This window comes from Boleophthalmus pectinirostris, unplaced genomic scaffold (genome assembly GCF_026225935.1).
Source record: "Boleophthalmus pectinirostris isolate CB_2022bp ecotype Guang Dong unplaced genomic scaffold, ASM2622593v1 HiC_scaffold_16, whole genome shotgun sequence".
NCBI classification, from domain to species: domain Eukaryota; kingdom Metazoa; phylum Chordata; class Actinopteri; order Gobiiformes; family Gobiidae; genus Boleophthalmus; species Boleophthalmus pectinirostris.
In genome coordinates this window covers 7,762,118-7,783,526 of record NW_026571095.1, presented here as the reverse complement: position 1 = coordinate 7,783,526, position 21,409 = coordinate 7,762,118, and the positions used below count along the sequence as shown (strand labels likewise).

The 21,409-nt window shown below is 37.0% G+C and overlaps 1 protein-coding gene across 2 annotated transcripts; it reads left to right on the top strand.

Moving 5' to 3' along the window:
• The first annotated feature begins 39 nt into the window (after nucleotides 1–39).
• Nucleotides 40–21,152, top strand: apol1 (apolipoprotein L, 1). Of its 2 annotated transcripts, XM_020922193.2 has the most exons (23): nucleotides 40–105; nucleotides 1,256–1,324; nucleotides 2,328–2,393; nucleotides 3,576–3,623; nucleotides 3,717–3,797; nucleotides 4,348–4,416; nucleotides 4,530–4,583; nucleotides 5,148–5,219; nucleotides 5,385–5,444; nucleotides 6,995–7,063; nucleotides 7,167–7,253; nucleotides 8,699–8,761; nucleotides 8,846–8,875; nucleotides 10,199–10,246; nucleotides 10,462–10,533; nucleotides 12,340–12,396; nucleotides 13,374–13,478; nucleotides 13,612–13,662; nucleotides 14,165–14,203; nucleotides 16,381–16,458; nucleotides 16,558–16,597; nucleotides 17,529–17,580; nucleotides 18,788–21,152. In XM_020922193.2, exons 6-23 carry the CDS (start codon nucleotides 4,378–4,380, stop codon nucleotides 19,758–19,760), a joined length of 1,989 nt encoding a protein of 662 aa, XP_020777852.2. In that variant the 5' UTR covers nucleotides 40–105; nucleotides 1,256–1,324; nucleotides 2,328–2,393; nucleotides 3,576–3,623; nucleotides 3,717–3,797; nucleotides 4,348–4,377; the 3' UTR covers nucleotides 19,761–21,152. The 2 variants fall into 2 exon arrangements, with proteins under 2 accessions (XP_020777852.2, XP_055008081.1); XM_055152106.1 differs by lacking the exons at nucleotides 3,576–3,623; nucleotides 3,717–3,797.
• The last annotated feature ends 257 nt before the right edge of the window (nucleotides 21,153–21,409 follow it).

The following is a 21,409-nucleotide window of genomic DNA, read 5'->3' as shown; positions in this document are numbered from 1 at the left end:
AATAATTGTTTATATTGATTTTGATTTCTTTGTTCAAAGGATGACCTGACTGCAGATGGTGAACTCTCAAACAGCCAAGAAAACCTGACAGAGAATAACACTAAGGTACTTTTTCACTTTTTGCTTCCTCAAAAACAGACCTGGAGTTGTGTTTTGTTTCACACACGTTTGAGTAGTCCTGCCTTATTAGACTGTCTACATCTCCAAAGCACAAAATTCTTCGTTCCACCTTGTGATGTCATAAAGTGGTTGTTTTAAAGGGGCAGTTCAGAATTTTGGATATAGACCCTGATTTCCTAGTGAGCCAGAGTGTTGGAGACGTGTGGAGACACTTTTTTTAAATATTCCACCCAGTCCTTGTATTTGCAGAGGTCGCTGGTGCTAGGCTAGTGCATGTCAATGGCCATAGTTAGCCTGCCACTAAAAACAGTCTTACCCACTCCACAAAACACCCAAAGCAAATCTATTATTACGCCAGACTGTCCATGTGAATGTCTGTGTTGATAGAATAATGTTTGAAATAAAACGAACCTTGCATCGCATGAATCGTTGCATGTTGAGGCACTATTTTCTCATATATCAGTCCGCCAAACTTTCTATCAGGAAGTACAACTTGCTGCTGCTGCTCAGACATAAATCCTTGGTTTTACTTCTAAAATTATTCTATCAACACAGACATTCACTCTGGTGTTATAATTGTTTTGCCTCAGGTGTTTTGTGGAGTGGGTAAGACTGTTTTTAGTGGCAGGCTAACTATGGCCATTGACATGCACTAGCCTAGCACTAGCGACCTCTGCAAATACAAGGACTGGATGGAAATTCTGAACCGTCCCTTTAAAGGTAGTTAACAGTTATTTTTCATCAAAATTGAATGGATTTACTGTACAATACAGTGTAAAATATTTTTGTTTCACTTTTTGTTCAGTTGAGATTGACACACAAAGTACACAATATCTTCTGGTGCACCGAGGAGTGAAGTAGACTAGTGAAGGTGTGTGTAGTTTGAAAATACAGTGGAGCACTTCCTGTATCAACAAACAATGACATCACAAGGTGCAACAGAGTGTATTTTGTTTGAGAGAAAAACTCGGCCCTAAATATGCAAGATTTATGTGTTAAACATGAGTGACACACAACTCCAGGTAAATTGCGCAATTAGCCTGTCATATCAACTCTTCACCAAAAGTATCTTGATATAAGTTTTTCTTTATTCATGTTTTACAATTTAATATAAAAATGTGAATTGTATTTTCAGGAGAAATCTGGGCTTTTTGGGGGTGTGTTTAAAAAGCAGAAGGGGCTTGGTTCTAAATCTCAGTCTCAAGTAAGAATCTTTTCTTTAACATCATTTAAAGGTAGCTTTTTGGTTGGGGGTCCGTCACCTGCTCATTTTCATGGATATGTCATTGCTCTACCTGTTCCATGGTATGGCATTTAAACAGCTCTACTTTAGCTCTACTTTACATTTATTCTATTATAGTTGGTTTTATAGCTCAAAAATACCTCAACAGGCATTCTGACTCTGAGCGGGGTCACCTCTCCATAGATCTGACCTGTAACTTGATCTGGTTTGGCCTGCGAGAAGATAGAAAGGTTTAATGTGAAACATCTCAGACAAAGGAAATCGGCTGGAAAGTCCCCCTAAAGTGTACCCTTTATGAAACTAAGTTAGTTCATCTATATACATATAAATGAAAAAAAAAGAAAATATTTTCTATATTGTATTAATCACACACTTAATTTACAATATACAAGTTACAATATATGCGAAAAATCCCTGTCATCCAAGTAGAATCCATGGCAAAGGAAAAATTCAATTTGTCGACTGGACAAAGTTTATTTGGTTGAATACATTTTGCAGCTCATCCAAGCTGCTTCTTCAGTTCATTAACTGATGAAGCTGCTTCATGATATAGGACAGATGATATAGAACATGGGGAACAAGAAAAAAATATTTAAAATACAATTTCATAGTAAACTTCTGTGAGCAAATGAGGATTATATTGATATTACATAATGAAAAAATGTGTGCCGCTTCGGGGAGATCAGTAAAATGACATCATTGGATTATGATATAGAATGTTGACTTTCTAACTCAATACACCACAGTGCATGACCTGGCCGACTAAAATCCGGTGAGAATGTCTCCCCTCTCCCGGGCACAGCAGTTACCTGTGTGCCGCCCAGAGGGAGGAGGGGGATGTTCCTGCTGAGAGAATGGAACGCTCACAATGGGACTTTCAAGCCAAAAAAAGCAGATGACGGTCCCTCCACCAGAAAAATTGCATGCATGTATATTGTTTTACTATTTAACTTTTCTGTTTCAGGATGATTTGTCTGAAAACACAGAACTTTCTGGCAGCACTGAAAATCTAACAGAGAAGCCCTCCAAGGTAAGCTTGTTTTATACTAAATGATATTTTAATATAATGGTGCGTTCAATTGTCCATTTGACTCGGAGGTCCGAGGACATTGCCTAGTGACGTGCACTGACATGCCCCTTTTCCTCCGGAACTCGTTAAAGCTCGAAGGAGACTGAGCAAGGATTCTGAGATAGAATTCAAGATGGCTGTGCCCAGTGTCACTTTTAAGTATGAACTGTTTTCGTTGGGTTTGGACGCATTGCTTGGTTTAAATGACAGTTACTTGTATTAGTACTGCAATACCTTACTGTGTCCATATCACTGCCTGTGGGGATGGTAGTCAGTGTTGGGGTGAGGCTAATATTGAACACAGGCTTGTTTTTAAACAGATGTTGCTAAACATCCTGAGGGTTGTTAACAGAAGATAAACAACAAAAATAACAGCTTCCCGGGTGGCTTCCATGTTTTTCTTCAAGTTGGACACGCAAAACATAATAAAATGCTTGAAGCGCGAACATGTGTGTGGAGCAAGAGTGAAATTCTGACTGAAAATAATGTAAAAACAGGGCCAGAAAATTAATTGATTATGCAAAAGTCTTATATTACGCAAAATTGATTGTTGTGAGTTTTAAGCTGGGCTATAATGTTGTTACCTCCTCACAAACAGACCTGGAGTTGTGTTTTGTTTCATTCACACATGTTTGAGTAATTCTTTATTATTAGTCTATTTACATGTCTAAAGCTTGAAATGTTTTGAAGTTAATTGCTCCTTTGACCTTTTGTTTGGTAGAGATTGGCAATTCCAGGGCTGAAATTATCCAAAATATTCTAGTGAAACTGTATGGAGTTTAAAAATATTCTTTGAGAGAAGAACTAGAACATAGATCAGAAAATAGCTTAACGTGTTTAAATTGACATGTAATGGTATATTTATGGTCTTAATAATGCAGGAAACTACCTGTCTCTATCAGAATGTTTTTTTTCCTGAATTAAAAGAATGATTTTGATTATTTTTTTCTGAACGCAGCGTGACTTAGCGCAGGGAGCAAAGGGAGGTGGGAGTCAAACAAAACAGAAACTTGCGTGTGGTTTTTGGCGAATATAACATTTTCAAAGCATGGTATTCTACATATGTTCCATGGAGTATTATAACTGCTAACATACAAGTGTAAGATTTAAGATTCTAAACCTTGTAACTAAACTTTTCTTCAGGGTGGAGTGTCAAACTTCTTAAAAAATCCGTTCGGCTATTCAGCTCAGGTGAGAATCAGGAACACAGAATCAAACTCAGTCTAGACATGAATGCTTTTAGCGATTGTTAAAAATACACAATACTGTTTTGTTCTAATTTAGAAGGAAGACAAAGTGCAAAAGAGTGACAAAAATGAACCCAAAAACAGCGCCGCCTCCTCAGAGAAATCAAAGACCAAATGGGTAAAAGAAACATCCCACTCTTGAATTCTTCATATATTCTAATTAAACCCACAGTGTGAAACTTTTAGCCTAAAAATAAACTAAAATGTCAGCAGTTTTTTTTTTGTTTCATTTTGCATGTGTTTATTGCACACAAAGACAAAGAAAAATGTATCCTTACTGTGAGCAGGCTTACATCTCCACAAACCTCCTTCTTTGGCTTGTTTCTATAGATGTTGTTCCTTTGTCTATATCTTCCATGGAGAATGTTCCAGTTTGTGGTTTTATCTTTCGATTTACATGGAATCGTGCAGGTGACAGGCCACCTCCAGAAAGTTACATACTGTGGCTTTAAATATAATGATAACAAGTGATAATATTACACCAGCGTATTGTCTTATTTCTGAAGTACAAAAAGTACAGTCTTAGTTTTCTGGTGGGGAGGTTAGATAACCTGCTTGTCTCCATGGATATTCTCCACCAGAAAAGTTACATAGTGCAACTTTAGTTGAATAAATTATCACCAGTGTTTTGATACACTATTTAAATATAATAACTTCATTTATTTCAGGAGAAGGGCTCTGATTCAGACTCAGAGGAGATGGTGGGGAACGGAGAGACCCAGCAGAGTAGTAAACCGGTGAGTACTTTAGTTATATATTTACTGTTAAATAACTGTTAAATTACAGTTTAAATACAGTTAAATACTTTTCTATTGTATCTTTTATTTCATGTGTTTGTTTTGTGGTACAGAGTAAATTTGCAGGGGCCATGACGAAGCTCAACCCGTTCAGAACTGGACACAAGGTAAACACATGTGTCATATTAAACTCACGTGAGTCACAGAAGCTGAAGAGGGAGAGGCTTCTGTGTGGAGTTTGCATGTTCTCTATTTGCATGTTCTTTCGGTGTCTGCTTAAAGGAGACATGTTGTGTAAAAATTACTTTTAGGAGCTTTTAACCAAAAATTATAATGATTTGCTACCAAGTCCAAATCCACTTTATTTATGTATCACATTTTATAAACAAGACCATTTCCAAAGTGCTTTACGTATAAAGATAACTAATATAAAGATAATTAAGGGAATGTTGATGACGTCAGCTTCAAAGTATCAGTAAAACATGGAGCATTCACACACAAAATGCAATGTTTTATTTTTGCTGTTATAGTTGTTGAAGTACTTACAATGTTTAGTAAAAAGTACAGCCGTGTGCTAGACTAATCAGAAAAAAATGTTAATTACTGACTAGTTAACTGTTCCTGACCAGTTTAACCCCAAAGACATTTTAGGATGGGTCAAATGCAGAGGATAAATCAATTATACCACACTTTCCTTTTTATTTGCTAATTTTTAATATCTTTTTTTTCAGTATGAGAAATCTCTAGACATGAGCGATGAGGAGGAAAAAGAAGAAATCGACAAACCCAAAGAGCAAAAACAGGTATCACATTTACATTCTTGCATTTAATTATTTTGTTTATTTATTAAAACCTATGTACAGATGGACTGCTGGACACACAGTGAAGTGTACACTTGACTCGAGCTGTTCTATTGTTTGACAGCGGTGTGATTTTTTTGTTTTATATACTGTATATTTTTGTGTCAGAATGGTGTAGTTGGAGCCACGGGCAAAACAAAACCATTCTGGACCAGTCACCATCATCATGTAAAAGTTCTCCTCCTTATGTTTTACATCTAAGACTTTGTGAGGCTGGTGAAGGGAGAATCAGGAGCTAAAAACTCTTTAGTGTTATTCCTCAAAAACAGCAGATTAATGCATTTATGGACACTAAACTAAATGATTATTCCAAAATTTGCCTTTAAATGCTGTAAGTGTTGTTTTTGAAAAAAGTGAACATTTCTTATGGAATTTGCATATTTGTTCTCTAGATCCTTTATTTTCTTATTGATGATTTGAACTACATTGGTAATTTGGCAAAAACCTTAAGCAAACTATAAAAGTCAATTGACTGCATAATTAGAACTACAATAATTTTCCAGACTTATAACCATGTGTATTGTTGTCAATGAACCTGGGTCACAAGCAAATATAGAAATGTAGTCCTTTCCATTTTTAAGAATTAAAGGGTCTATAAGATGTTTAAACTTTTTTTTTTTTTTACCATTTAAAGGGGCAATATTGTGAAAAAGATTTATTATATTCTCTCATCAAAAACATATCTGGAGTTGTGTTTGTAAGAATTAGAAAAAAATTATGTACCAATATACCATGGAATATTCAAAGCCAAGCAATTACATATCCATGGACACAAGCAGGTGGTGAACCCTCCACATGAAACATTACATAGTCATGCCTGGATAAAAGATGTACTGAAACAAAACACAACTCCAGATATATTTCTAAGGGTGCGGTCATGTGAAAAGATGGTTTGAATATGATACTGTTTTCTTAAAGGGCCCATATTACATTATGTTATAATGCTTGGAGTTGTTTTGTTTCATTCACATGTTTAACAAACAAGCCCTGCATATTTAGGTTGAGTTCTTCTCTCAAACAGAAAACACTATTCCACCTTGTGAGGTCATGTGCTAATACAGGAAGTGCTCCACTGTGTTTTTAAACTCAATACATCGTCACTGGAATCATTTGGATAATTTCACTTCTGGAATTACTACTACTGAACTTAAGATAAAAGGAGCTGTTTACTTGAAAACTTCATAACATCACGAGGTGGAACAGATTTTGAGCTTTGGCGATGTAGACAGACTAATAAGAGCAAGAACCACGCCAAAACAGTGGAATATGATAAAGATATTTATTGGTGGATAGATGTGATGACTGGGGAGAGACTCAGGGTGGGGGCTCCGTCTCCAATCCAAAATGGTCACCCAGCTGATTCGGAACCCCCCTCCTTGATTTCTTTGGGCTGAAGGATGGACGAGAGACAAGGAGTTGAAGGGAGGGGGTAGAGAGCCCTGACATGGGTGGTGTTGTCAGGATAGACTGTATATGTAGGGCTTTTGGGCGTGGTTGAGATAAGCTGGGGTTGGCAAGAGAGGCGTGGTTCAGCTCCTGAATTTCAGTGAATCATATTAACTCCATTTACTTAAACATGTGTGAATGAAATAAAACACAACTCCAGGTCTGTTTTTGGGTAATTAACAGCATTATGACATGGCTTAAAGCTCACAAGAGTCAATTTAGCGTAATATAAAACCTTTACTGAGCTGTTTCTTTTGATTTGCTTAATTTAGAAAGAGATCGAAGAAAAACAAGAAATGGCACAAACCAATGACAAGCAAGAGGAAGAGAAACCGAAAACGGTACTCAGGATTCAAGTGTTCAGCTGGAACAATTTTTGCTTCTTTTTCTGAACACAAAACATTCAAAATATTCAGCTTTTTTGATTGTTTCCTTTTATTTTAGGTCAGAAACAAAGTGATGCAATTTGAGCAGAGAGAAAGAAGTGAAACTATCATAATGCCGAATCGAACAAACCGAGCCAAAGACGAGGTAGGTAGCAGATCTATGTTTTCATTTAAAGCCAGACTGTGTAATTTTTTTGGTGGAGGATCTGTAAAATGCTTTTCTCCATGGAGATGTTATTGCTTTGCCTGGAATGTTTCACAGTATGGTTTTAAACCTTTCTATGTTTATGGAGACCAAACCAGACCAAGTTACAGGTCAACTCTGTGGAGAGGCGACCCCACTCACAGTCAGAATGTCTGTTTTTCTAGGTTTTTCTGAGCTATAAAACCACCTGTAATTAAATAAATGTAAGATAGATCTTTTGGATTAAAGGTGCATTGTGTAACTTTTCTGGTGGAGGATCCGTCAAATGCTTTGCCTGGAATGTTTCACAGTATGACATTAAACCTTTCTATCTTCACAGAGACCAAATCAGACCAAGTTACAGGTCAGATCTGTGGAGAGGCGTTGCTGCTCACGGTCAGAATGCCTATTTTTCTAGGGTTTTTTTTTAGCTATAAAATCATCTGTGATTGGATAAATGTAAGGTAGAGCTGTTTAATGTCACACTGTGGAACATTCCAGGCAGAGCAATGACATATCTATAGAAACAAACAGGCGACGGACCTCCAACCAAAAAGTTACACAGTGAACCTTTATAGATTCTGAAACGAATTAAAACTAAGTGAAAGTATGCCTGCAGTGGGAAAATATCAAAAATCAGACAGATACTAATCTATACTAAAAGTAATATCGAAATTAGATCCTAATTTTTCACAGGTGTTGATACTAAAAATGTCCCATTCATAGGACAGAAACAAACCTTTCCTGAATGTCTGTAGAATGATCTTGAGCTGTATCAAAACAAGTATAAGAGCACATAGAACCTGGACCACTGAGGGATTACACAGATACAAGACCACATGGGAATAGAAAAGAAAGTACTACCATTTAATATTGAAAATCACAGTGTTTTATCATTGTGGTCATCACCTTATCATCAGTATCGGTATTGAGTATCGCGTCTATTCCTTAGTATCAAAATCTGTTGGGGGTCCATCACCTACTTGTTTCTATTTATGGATATGTCATTGCTCTGCCTGGAATTTTCCACAGTATGACATTAAACAGCTCTACTTTACATTTAACCAATTACAGGTCAAAAATATCTAGAAAAACAGACATTCTGACTATAGGCGGGGTCGCTCCACAGACCTGACCGGTAACTGGTCTGGTTTAGTTTCCATGAAGATAGAAAGGTTAAATGTCATACTGTGAAACATTCCAGACAAAGCAATAACATCTCCATGGAGAAAAGCATTTGACAGACCCTCCACCAGAAAAGTTACACAATGCACACTGATTTAATTTTGATAGATACTCTAAATATCATATCTCTAACTTATCTTACCGTAAATTACAGTAGAGGCCTGGCCCTTTAAGAGTGAAATGACCTTGGTTTCAGATTTGACTGTGAATTTGACTTTTAGGTGAACAGGGAAAAGAGACAAACTGCAGAAACTCCACTGGTTCCTCCTCGACCCACACAAGAGGTACAGAGAAAGTCTGAAATCGAAATATTTAATAACATTTTAATACATGTTTAGCTTATTAATAATAATGTGTTTTGACTTTAGGAAATGGACAAAGCGAACGAGGCCAGTCTGGTATGTAAATGTGTAAACTGCATGGAAAAGCTAACGTAGTCTTAAGTATATATTTTCTTGCTTGTTTCCATGGAGATGTTACTGCTTTGCCTGAAATGTTCCACTGTATGGCATTAAAGGTATCTGTCTCAAGTGAATCAAGCTGTTGATGGCAAAAGGCCAAGTTACAGGTCAGATCTGCGAAGTGGCGAGCTGCTCACAGTAATTTTCAATGTACAGAGAAATAAAAACACCTTTGCTTGAATAAAAGCACGATGGGTAGGTTTAATGCCATAGTCTGGAACATTACAGATAAAGCAGTAAAATGCAATGTCAGGTAGCACATGTTACAGTAATTATCTTTAAAGTACCTTGTCATTTTTAGTTAAATGATCTTTTCTTTGGACCTGTCTTAGTGATTACTGTGGTGGTCTACGGGGAATAATAATACTGTTACACATGGGATTGTCCGTTTGTTCTGTTGCTAATCGCGACTGATGGAGGTCCTGTTCCCAGTGGTTTAAGTGTTTGTCTGAGAACTGGGGTGTTGCTGGTTAAATGGTCAGTTGTTGTGTACCTGAGCAAGACACAAATCTGCCAAGTCATTGTTATGTAATTGAATGATTTTGGGCAAACACTGATGAAAAAAGTGGTATTAAGAAATAATTTACCTTAGTTATTGATACTTTGCAGCAGATGTCATCAACTTCCTGGGGGTGCGATGCTAACTGAGAGCACTGAGCTGTCTAAAGCTTGTTAGACTTCAATCTGAGCTTTAATTTAACACAATCAAACAGTTTTTCAGCTGGTCACTCTTACTATCTTTGTTGAAAATAAAACTCCTGAACAGGACCATCAACGCTCATATCGATCACAGGCTCCTGAAAATGTGCTCTTAAATCCATTTTGTATTTTTTCCTCATCTAATCTATAATTTAAATTTTTTTGTGACGATGTTTGCTAATGTGTGCATTGTGTCTCCATGATAACTGCAACATTCTACCATAGTGATACATGTAGAACTCCCCCAACATGATGTCACTGCAAAGTATCAATAGTTAAACCAGTATTATTAGGTCAGATTTTGTTTATTTTTTTTCATTTTTACTCTGAAAATGTACAAGAAAAAAAAAAACTTGGTCCAATAATATTGTTTTGAGTATTTTCACACCTGGATGAGTAAAAATAAACTTACATAGAACTTGGTTTCATTTTAGTATAAAAGTTTTGTATGGGCAAAGGTTCAGCTACATTCATAATGTCATGTACAGTGTGGATGCACTAATTTTTCACTAATAATTAATAATACTCATAATTCATTATACTTTTCTTATTTTTCAACAGAATCCTGAGGAAACTATGGCAAAACATGGGGGACTGTACCCAACTCTGGTAAGAGTGACCAATTACTAAAAACATGGTATTGATATTGTAATAACTTAAATGTACACTCTTATCTAATTTTCTGATACTAAGGAATAGACTTGATACTCCCAATACCACAATGATAATAAAAACAGTCTTTCTTTAGACAACAGAATGTAGTCTCTGATTTTTGAACTCTACTTTTATCTAATGTTATTTTATTTTAATTTATATTTTTCCAGCCTAACAAGTCCGAGGATGAAGCTCTGAATGCAGATAAAGCAAATGAAGACAACGGAGGAGAAAAGAAACCAGTAAGTTCATATATGGCATTATTTACACATTTGTTTCATTGTATTTAAAATAGTCAAACAAATAAAGGGCCCATATTACACTGTTTTCTGTTCCATTCTCTAATGTCTAATGTTTCCTCATCAAAACAGGCCTGGAGTTGTGTTTTGTTTCATTCACACATGTTTATCACACAAACCCTGCATATTTAGGCTGAGTTCTTCTCTCAAACTGAAAAAAACTGTTCCTCCTTGTGATGTCATTAAGTGGTAATACAGGAAGTGCTGCATTGTGTTTTTAAACTCCATACACCTTTCATTTGGATCATTTCACTTCTGGAATTTCCAATCTCTACTGAACTCAAAGTAAAGAGCAGCTTGAAAACTACGGCTACATATATCACAAGGTGGAACAGATCATTTTGAACTTTAGAGATGTAGGCAGACTAATAACGCAGGATTACTCAAACATGTGTGAGTGAAACAAAACACAACTCCAGGTCTGTTTTTGAGGAGGTAACAACATTATAACATGCCTTAAATCTCACAAGAGTCCATTTATGTAATATAGGACCTTTAAGTACAACGTTATTTACATGTGTTCCTGTTGTTTGGTGAAGACTTTTGTTTCATTGTATTTAAAATAGCCAAACATTTAAAACACAATAGCGTTCTCTCTTTCTCTAGACAGGATCTACAGATGTACTTCCTGCTTCTGTCTCTTCCTCCACATTGTAACATGTCTCTAACATGCTAATTGAGTTCCTTATAAATTCCCTCTGTTAATACCTGAACATGAATCTGACTTCCACATGAGTTCCACATTTTTACATGCTACTTGAATGGTATTTTCAGCAGTTCGAGTGAATGACTTCTCTAAAGTCTACAGTTTTGTGACTCCTACTCAAAAACTATAGATATTTGAAACATTTATTACGGTGCACTGTGTAACATTTGTGTAGGATCTCCTACCTGTTTGTTTCCATGGAGATGTTTTTGCTTTGGCTCAGGTGACACCACTATGTTCAAGTTCTATGGAGAGATGACCTCACTCCCAATGCAAATATTTTTCAACTTTTTTTTGCAATTGAATAAACACAATATAGACCATCTAATGCCACACTGTGAAACATTCCAGATGAAGCAATATGACTTAGCATCGAAAACAAGAACCAAACAAGATGTTTGTGAATTGAAAAGCAATAATATTTCCATGGAGACAAGTAGGAGGATCTTCTACGAGGAAAGTTACATACTGCAGCTTTAAAGCAGACGTATTATTCAAAATCAGCTTTTTAGAGCTTTTAACCATTTTATAGTTGTTTCTCCTTCTCATTTACGTTCTTAAAATTGTATTTAGCGTGATTCGTGTTTGTATAGTTGCTATTTTAATCTGCAGTTATCCATAGGAGGGGCTGACAGCTCCACAGCTCTTTGTGGTGACGACCTGTACAGTGATATCAGCGCCCATTTTTCTAAGGTGGAAGCCAGCAGACTTGCTTCTTTTATGAAGCTGTTTTAGATGAATATTTGAAATAATGAAATTGTAACATAATGATCCAGGGGTATCATAGATTATAACTATATAGTAAACACAAGCACAGTGTGCCTTCTTTAAATGTTAGCTTAGTTTGTAGAATGTTACACCACAAATAAAAAATTTGGTGTGATAAATTTACCACTTTGATTCACATTTAGCAGAGCAGTTCCTCCATTTTGCTTCTTGTTTTCCTAAGCTAATGTCGTATGTGGGTGTCTCATGTTTCTGCAGCTGAACAATGCCGTTCATCCAGTTTTGTCTCATGTCATTTATCACATGTTTGTTTTTAGGTCAAAGTGAGAAGACCCAAACATCACAATCCCTTCATGCCCCGAACTGGAGTAAAGGTAAAGAACTGAAACAGTGTTCAGGACAGCTGTATACACTCCTGGATTATTTATTATTCATGCTTTTAAATCCCTTTTAAACACTCTGGCTTTTGTATTTCATGTATTACTATGTTTAAGGTGCCATCAGGCCAAGTTACATGTCATATCTGTAGAGAAAAAACCCTGCTCATAGTATGAATGCATTTTATTCATTCATTTAATGCACTAAAATAAATGCCATAGATCAGTTTAAAGCCATACTGTGGATCATTCCAGGCAAAGCTTTAGCTTCTCCATTGAGATGAGCAAGTAGCAAACTCAACTGAAAAGTTTAGTCTGTTTGGTGTGGCTCCATCCATCCCATTTATCTTTCCACACTCCAAACTCAGCTTCGGGTCCAGGGGCAGGGCTCTGCTTTGTGAGACACTGACGTTACCTGAACATTACAAATGTTTCCTTAATAAATTAAATTTACTGATTTACACTTTTAATCATAAGGCTGACTTATGCACTGGAACTGTCACTTGTAGCAATCTGCTCTAGAGTGAACCACTGCAAATGAGGCTATAGAGAGCTATTCTGCTGAAAAAAGTTGCTGCTGAAAACAGTCACAAATATATGGTCACATTTTTATACAGCACTTTTCCACCTTCAAGGCACTCAAAGCGATTTACATCAGGGACCACTCACCAATTCACACACACACTCATACACCAGTGTACACAGACACTGGGGGCAAGGTAGGTTAAGTGTCTTGCCCAAGGACACAATGACAGCATTCATCTGTGGGAGGTAGAATCACACCATCAACCTGACAATCTGTGACTCTGACTGCTCAACCAATTATGTTTATGTTGATAGTGAGACGTGAACCGCTGACCTTCAGATCAATGGACAAGCCGCTCTACTTACTGAGCTACTGTCGTCAAGTCTGTTCATCTTATGCATTCCAACTGTTTGTAAATATTTCCTGTTTCACTGTATTTGACGTTTAGCTCGCAGCAGTGGAAACAGCAGAAGAGGCACAAGAAGAAGAAAATGTACAAACTTCAACCCAAGAAGATGAAAACAAGGACGAGGAGGGCACCGACAAAGCAGAGGTGAACCACATATTCTGAGAGATTATAATTCTAGATTTTTAAGATTTAATGTGCAAATGTAAACTGTAATGTTCTTTTTTTATTGTCAGTTCACACACAGTTATTAACAAGTGATATTTTTTCACTGTTTCAGGAAAAAGCCAAGAAACCAAAAAGACGAAATCCCTTCATGCCTCAGGTCAAGGTAAGGCTCAGATATGCACCAGAGTGTACATTTTTAAACCGTGCCCCTACAGTATTAAAATCAAAATGATCCACACACACTGTGTTTTTCTAGTATTGGACCAATGGGGAAAATGGTCCTTGGTTAAAGCTTTTTGGCCAAAAAAATAGAAAAAAATAAAAGCATTTTTTTCCCCATTTTGATTTGCACTGAAAAACAAACAAAGGGTCTCTTCCTGTTTGTTTCCATGCTAACGTTGGTGAAGTATTCCCAGTATGGTATAAATGGAGGAACATGGAAAATGTTCTGAAGTATGATTTTAACTTTCTGTTTCAGTGAAATCATGCAGTTGATTCTCCACCACTTGACAGTTACATACTGTCACTTTAATAATAGTAAAATTCTGTGGAATCTGGATTATTAATGTTGTATAATACGCTTTTTACAGATAGTTGAAAGAGTGCCATAACTTCCACCCCTTTAAGTAGCCCCAGTCTAATCCATGTGTTTATGTTTTATTCAGAATAAAGTTGGACAAAGAAGAGCAGCCGAAGAAACAGAGGTAAACACAACTCAACTCGTAAAACGTCCTGTATTACACTAAGTGGATACTTGTGAGCTTTAAACAAATGTTTGCTCATCAAAAACATGCCTAGAGTTGTATTTTGTTTTTTCACACGTTTGTCTGTGTACATCTCCAAAGCTCAAAATGCTCTGTTCCACCCATAGACTGTATAAAGAAGTGAACTGAGTGTGACCCACAGCGTTCAGCTCCACTCAAATGAAGCTCACAATTTTTTAACGGACAAAATAGCGAAAAAAAAACAAAACAGGATCATGTAGAGGGGGTTATTATGAACATTTTAAGACCAAAATGACAAGGCTCATAGCAGCAGTTACCGAGAGAGGAGCCACAATATTCTAATGTAAGTCAACAAGAACCAGGGTCAGAAGGAGCTAGAAGTGTGCTCATGGAACATGGCAGTTAGTGCGTGTTATATACAGTCTATGGTTCCACCCTGTGATGTCACATAGTGGTAGTTTTCAAGTCAACAGCTACCCTTTAGTTTTTGTTCTGTGTTGATTGGTAATTCCACAGCTGAAATCATCCAAATGACTCTAGTGAAGTCTATGGAATTTAAAAACACAGTGGAGCACTTCCTGTATTACCACATGACATCACAAGGTGGAACAGTGTTTTTTATTTGAGAGAAGAACTCTAATGATGAACCTAAATATGTGTGTTAACGTGTGTGAATGAAACAAAACACAACTCAGTTTTTAATGAGGAAACTACATCAGAAAAATGGCGTGATACGGGCTCTTTAAGTTCTAGAATGTTCCCTGCGTGGCTTGTATGTGTCCTTCCTTGTTTACCTGTATGTGACGTGTTGAGACAAGCCCTGTGAGTCAGAGGCTGTGTTATAGAGACATGTTTCAGTCATGTCTCCTCCCATCTTTAAGACTCCACAGGGTTTCACTCCCAAAGGACGCTATTATAGTCTAACATTGCTGTTACGCCCTCCCCCTTTATTTATTTTTTTCCTTTATTTAATGACAACCCTCCCCCACTACACAATGCAAAATACAACAAAAGTGGTGTGCTGTATACGGAAATGAAAGGACCAACATCACATTATTTTTTAATCTCTGTTATAATGTTATTTCATCATCATAAACATACCTGGAGTTGTGTTCTGTTCCACACCATACGCCTTCACTAGAATCATTTGGATGATTTCAGAATTGACAAACTCTACTGAACAAAAATTTGCGGTAGTTGTTTTAGCAGTTCTCTCCCCTCCCCCTCTCAGGCTGAACTGTCCTGGCTGTGTATTCTCATGTTGTTCGTATGGCAGGCAGATTAACCTGAAATGTGGCCAAACCTGTTTCTGAAGTTCCCTTTGGCACATGTGAGCATTCAGGCTTCTCTAAAGAAACTCAAAGGAGAGGTGATACTTCCTCTGTGATACCGGGATAGAAAGTCAAATGTTACCAAGATTGTGCAGCGCAATTAATCCAGTTTTAATTTTGATCTTGATAACTATATATAAACAATTATATTCAAATTACAAATGTGTACTTTTTTCAGACAATTTCACTTTTTAAGTTTCTTTGTTACTCAATGTAATTTTATACAATGATTTATTTTAAAACTGATTTGCAACAGTTTGAACCCTTACCTGGCAGGGGTGGTTGTTTTAAAGGGCCCATATTACATTATATTCTGGTCTGTTCTAATGTTATTTCCTCATCACGAACAGACGTGGAGTTGTGTTTTGTTTCATTCACACATGTTTAACACACAAACCCCACATATTTAGTTCTTCTCTCAATTAGAAAATTATGTTGTCATGTGGTAATACAGGAAGTGCTCCACTGTGTTTTTAAAATCTATACACCTTCACTGGAATAATTTGGATGATTTCAGCTCTGGAGTTGTTAATCTCCACTTGAACTAACAGTCAAAGTTAACTATTAACTTGAAAACTACAGCTTCATGACATCACAAGGTGAAACTGAGCATTTTGAGCTTTGGTCCAGGATTACTCAAACATGTGTGACTTTTAATGAGGTAACAACATTATAGCATGGCTTAAAGCTCACAAAGTCAATTGTGTTTAATACAGGACCTTTAAAACCTGGAGAAAAGTCCATTTAGGGAAGGTTTTAATTAGCAAACACTGCTATTGCAACAAATGACAAATTTCTAAACATTTTCTTATTTCTTATTTTCAGAATGAAGGTGAAAACAGATGTCTCTTTGACCAACTGGAAGAGTTCAGATTTGAACCTTCGCAGCCTGAATCCAGCGAGGTGGGTACATTATGTTAAAGTATATCATACACATATTATTGCCTATTTGCTGTGTTTACTGTGAATGACCAATATTAACAAATGTACTTCTGTCTTCAGGATGCGGATAATCTCATGGAGTGGTGGAACACTGTGGAAAGTAAGTCAAAAATTATCTACTATAATTATTTGTCATGTTTGCAGATACTGTTTTTGAAAGAAATCCTTATTTTTTATCACTTATGAATAAATATGTATTACTATTTTTCTTTTATAAGTAAAATTAACAAAAATAAAACAACAGTGACATCTTTAGGACTGAGTAATTAACAATCTTTAGGATTAGAATAATTTGATAGCAAAAAACACATATTTCAATTAAAACCACAATGTAAAGCCCAAAAAATAGACTAAAATAAATTGTAATAATCTTTTATTTTGGTTTCATGTATTATGCTATGAAAAACATGTGTCCGTAGTGTGAGTGGGCTTGCGTCTCCACAAACCTGACTCTTATTTAGCCTGGAAGAGGGTCTCTTCCTGTCTGTTTCCATGGAAATGTTGTCCATTTGGCTATAATATTCCAGAGTATTGATAAAAAATAGGTTTAAAAATGTAGGATGTAAAATAGTATAGGTTTAACTTTCTATTTTGATGGAATCATGCAGGTGATGTGCCGCCCCCAGAAAGTGACACAATTTACCTTTAAATTATCTATACTGACAGAAAATGCATTTAACTTTATCCCAGTTTTTGTTTCATGTTGATAGGCCCAGTAATTACAGAGATATTTAACCATAAACCAGGTCAAGAAATCTGTTTTTAGTATCAAAATGTTTGAAACAAACAGTTTTAAACTATAGTCTCTTTTGAATGTTATGATGTCATGTGAACATTACCTGTAATCTAGAATATGTGCAGGTGTTGGTCTCATGACTGCTGCATATTTGAATCTCCTCCTTCCTGTTTCACAATATAATTTAAACCATGAGCAAAAACAGGCCTTTCGGGAATTTAGTGTCTCAATGAAATTTCAAAATAAAACTGAAGTGTGTAACAAACATTCACTTTTATCTCTATGTAAATTCCAGATTGGGAAGACACTCCTCAAACTGAAGACATGACGCCCAAAGAGGAGGCGAAGTAAGTAAAACATGTCAAACAAAAAACATGTCAAAAACTACTTACAACTTTTGCACCAGTGAAATTTTGATCCTGGCCCGACTTTTCAGTAATTTGTCAAATATTTAATTAATTATAGATACATACATAAAGCTGGGTCCCTGATTTTCAAACCATGAATGGAGTGAGTTGGTTTAAATCTGTCTAACTTGTCCCTGGCTCTCACTCATCCTTTGGTACCTCACTAGTAATCACTAGTAGGATTTGACAGCGTCCCATCGTCATTTTGGTATAAATGAAAAAAGATCTACAGTTGTGATTACGATCAGCTCCCGTTGGGCACCTCAGTTTTCAAACGCGGATGTCAGGTTCACAGTTCAAGTTCAGAAAAGTTTTCTTCTTATGAAACATATGAAGAATTGAAATTGTGTTTCTTACTCACAAGCGTATAAATAATAATAAATGGAAAAGTTCAAGTTTTCTTTGGGGAGATGCAGATTTTTGCTTCCTGGCAGCCTGCTGGGTAGAGAGAGGAGAGAGTTCAGCATCCTAACAGCCTGGTTGATGATGCTGTTAGTGAGTCTACTGCGGGAACGGAGGCTGAACAGATTGTGTGGGGGGACTTGCATCACTCATAATTGTGATGGCTTTCCGGTTGAGGCAGGTGGTGTATATATGTGGGTAAGGCGGGTGGTGTATAGGTCTTGCAGAGAGGGAAGTGGTGCACCAGTGATCTTCCTGGCTGTGTTCACTATACGTTGTAGGGCTCTCCTGTCGTTGTCAGTGCAGCTTCCGCCCTACACAGTGATGCAGCTGAAAGGATATTCTCAGTGTTTAATCTGTAGAATGTGGTCATGCTGGTGGTGAGGCACTTGCCCTCTTGAGTTTCTGCAGGAAGTAGAGGCATGGCTGGGCTTTCTTCACCAGTGATGCAATGTTGGTCCAGGAGAGGTCCTCACTGATGTTCACCCCCAGGAATTTAGTGCTGCTCACTCTCTCTTAAGCCCTTTTAGATAAATATTAAGATTGAAAATTTACAAATTATAGCAAAATGATCCATGGCTGTCATTGATTATAGCTATATAGCACACGTGAGCAGAATAGGTCTTCTTTAAAAAATGTTTAACTTTGATTTTTTTTTGTACTACACTTTTATTTTGATTCTGAAACTAACCAGGACTCTCCATGTTGCCATAATAATCTGATCTCTATATATTTTCTTCTTCAGGGCCTTTGCGGTGACGGCGGATAAGATCCAAAAGGGAATCCGCGTTTTCAACAAACTGTTTTCGGAGCGCGCCGAAAGCCTGTGGCAGCATGTCATCGACCTGAACGGCATCGCAGACGGACTCGACAAATTCAACAAGAAAACCAAGATCGCCCAAATCACCGGAGGATCCACCAGCGCTACCGGCGGCGTGCTGACCATCGCTGGGCTAGCGTTAGCGCCTGTTACCATGGGAACCTCTCTCATCGTGACCGCGGTGGGCTTAGGAGTAGCTACGGCGGGCGGGTTGACGTCGGCCGGAGCGGGAATCTCAAATCAAGTCAACAATTCGATGGATAGGAAGAAAGTGGAAAAGATCGTGGAGGATTACCAGGAAAAAATGGTGGATTTGAACAAAGCGCTAATGTTTATCAAGCAAGGAATCGAGCATTTGCGGCGTTTTGACTTGATAAAAATGAAAAAACAAGCATATAATCGCGACTTCCCTGTTTTGAATAGTCGATTTTACGAAGATGGAGCTATGGCGGGTAAAGCTATACTGATCAACGCAAACGAAATCATGAGAGTGGTGCAGATAGCTAACGTAGCTGGTAGCACGGCGGCTAGAGCGGTACAAATTGCCAGCATGGCGACGGGAGTGCTCACCGGACTTTTTGTGGGTATGGATATCTATTTTGTGGCGAAAGACTCGAAAGAATTGAAAAAAGGAGCGAAATCTGAGTTTGCGGCGAAAATCCGAGAAGTCGCTCAGCAGTTACACGACGGTCTGGTGGAGTTGAATACGATCAGAGAGGAGCTGCAGTCGACTACAGCGCCAAAGAACGAAGAAGAAGGAGGCGGAGGAGAGGGCGAAGAGAAAGGAGAGAGCGAGGAGAAGAAGAAAGATGAGTATGACGATGAAGAGGAGGAAGACGAGATCGACCGCATCAAGAAACAAATAAAGAAAGACTATGAGAACAGAGAGTGGGTCTGAGCACACTAACAGGAAGACGGGAGTGGGGTAGACTAGGATTTGCTATTGCTATTTTGTATTGTACTTTTTAGATAATAGATTTTAATGGATAGTTTGAAAGGGGGTGAAGAGTGTAGAGAGACATTCAGCAAATAGTTGGAGCCACATAGCAATCAAAACACATTTAATTTTACTGCCCTTTTTAATGCTGAAAATGACATTATCTAAAGCAGTATCTCAACTTTTTTTCTTGGCAGACCAAAATTTTGTATTTGCGTGCCAAGGGTCAAACCTATTCATGTTTTCTATGTAAAAAGTCATTCTGGGAAGATTAAACTGTCTTCAGATATTATGTTTTTAGGGAGATAAACTGCTATGAGCTTTCTTTCATCCCTTTTTTGGTTTTTCAATGCAAAATTGAGTCAATATAGATATTTCGTGGGCCAAATTTGACCCAGAGATGGGCCCCATTTTGCGCATCCCAGGTCTAAATAAAGAGTGTTTTATATGTTTTATATTATCACTGTGGTATCAGAATCGGTATTGAGTATCTATTCTTTTAGTATCAAAATCAAGTTGGAAATTTTAGTACCATGACAACACTACTCCGGTGTACTCACTCCTAATTCTATCCATCAAAAATAGTTCATTTCTTTTGTAAACGTTGCTGCTACTGTGACAAAACACTCAACACAAATACTCCAAGCTACTTTTACTTCCTGAAATAATGTATTGTGTACTTTCCCAAAAACGTTGCTGCCATTAACTGAAACGCTTTTGTATTTTTGACCAGTAGGATCGTATCTAATAGGTATCTTTACATAATGAATTTTTATAGAATTGTTTTATACTATAGGTTTATATTGAACAACTGTGGTACATTGCCTTTATTTTGATGCCTTCAATATGTACTATGTAACTTTTCTGACTATTTGATACCTGCTTGTGTCCGTGTATATGCTGTTCCTTTGTCTGAAATGTTCCACAGTATGACATTAACTTATCTAGTATTACCATTTATTCAATCATGTGTTTTTAGCGCTCAAAAATCCCTTGAAAAGCATAAATTTTACTGTGAGTGGGGTCGCATCTCCACAGATCTGACCTGTATCTACCTGGTTTAATGCCATACTCTGAGTCTGAAACATTCTGGGCAAAGCAATAACATCTCTGTGGATACAAGCGTTTTCTTGGTTTCAAGGCTAAATGCTACGATAACCTGAACGCATTTTCTTTTTTTCTTTTTTTTTGCATTTTGTTTGCTGTCCAACTGTTAAAAGTTACATAACACTGGACAGTTTCTATGCTGTAATTTCAAATCTTATATTTATTTCAACTTTCTTTATAGAGCTATCTATTTATTTCTGTGTAAGTGCAATAAAACAGGTACACTGTACATGTAGGACACTGTAATTAATGTACATGTGAAATTGTCAATAAAAGTACTTTGAATAAAAAGCACTTTGTCATTGTATGTAATTTTGTGCAAACAATATAGTTTCATGCTACTGTGTTCAGATATTTACTTTGGCGATAATAGTCTACACCTGCCTGGGTTTCATTCACTGATATGACTGAAAGTTACAGAACTACTTCAGAATTACTATGGTAACAATTGACTCTTATTCAATAAAGCTTTTATCACTTTATGTGGAGCTATGAAATTGTGT

Excerpts from the sequence above, each read along its gene's own strand:
- apol1 (XM_055152106.1), top strand. The coding sequence starts at position 4,378 with ATGGTGGGGAACGGAGAGACCCAGCAGAGTAGTAAACCG. Across the intron at positions 8,762-8,845 it reads CTCCTCGACCCACACAAGAG|GAAATGGACAAAGCGAACGA; the intron begins GTACAGAGAAAG and ends TTTTGACTTTAG. Across the intron at positions 10,534-12,339 it reads ACGGAGGAGAAAAGAAACCA|GTCAAAGTGAGAAGACCCAA; the intron begins GTAAGTTCATAT and ends GTTTGTTTTTAG.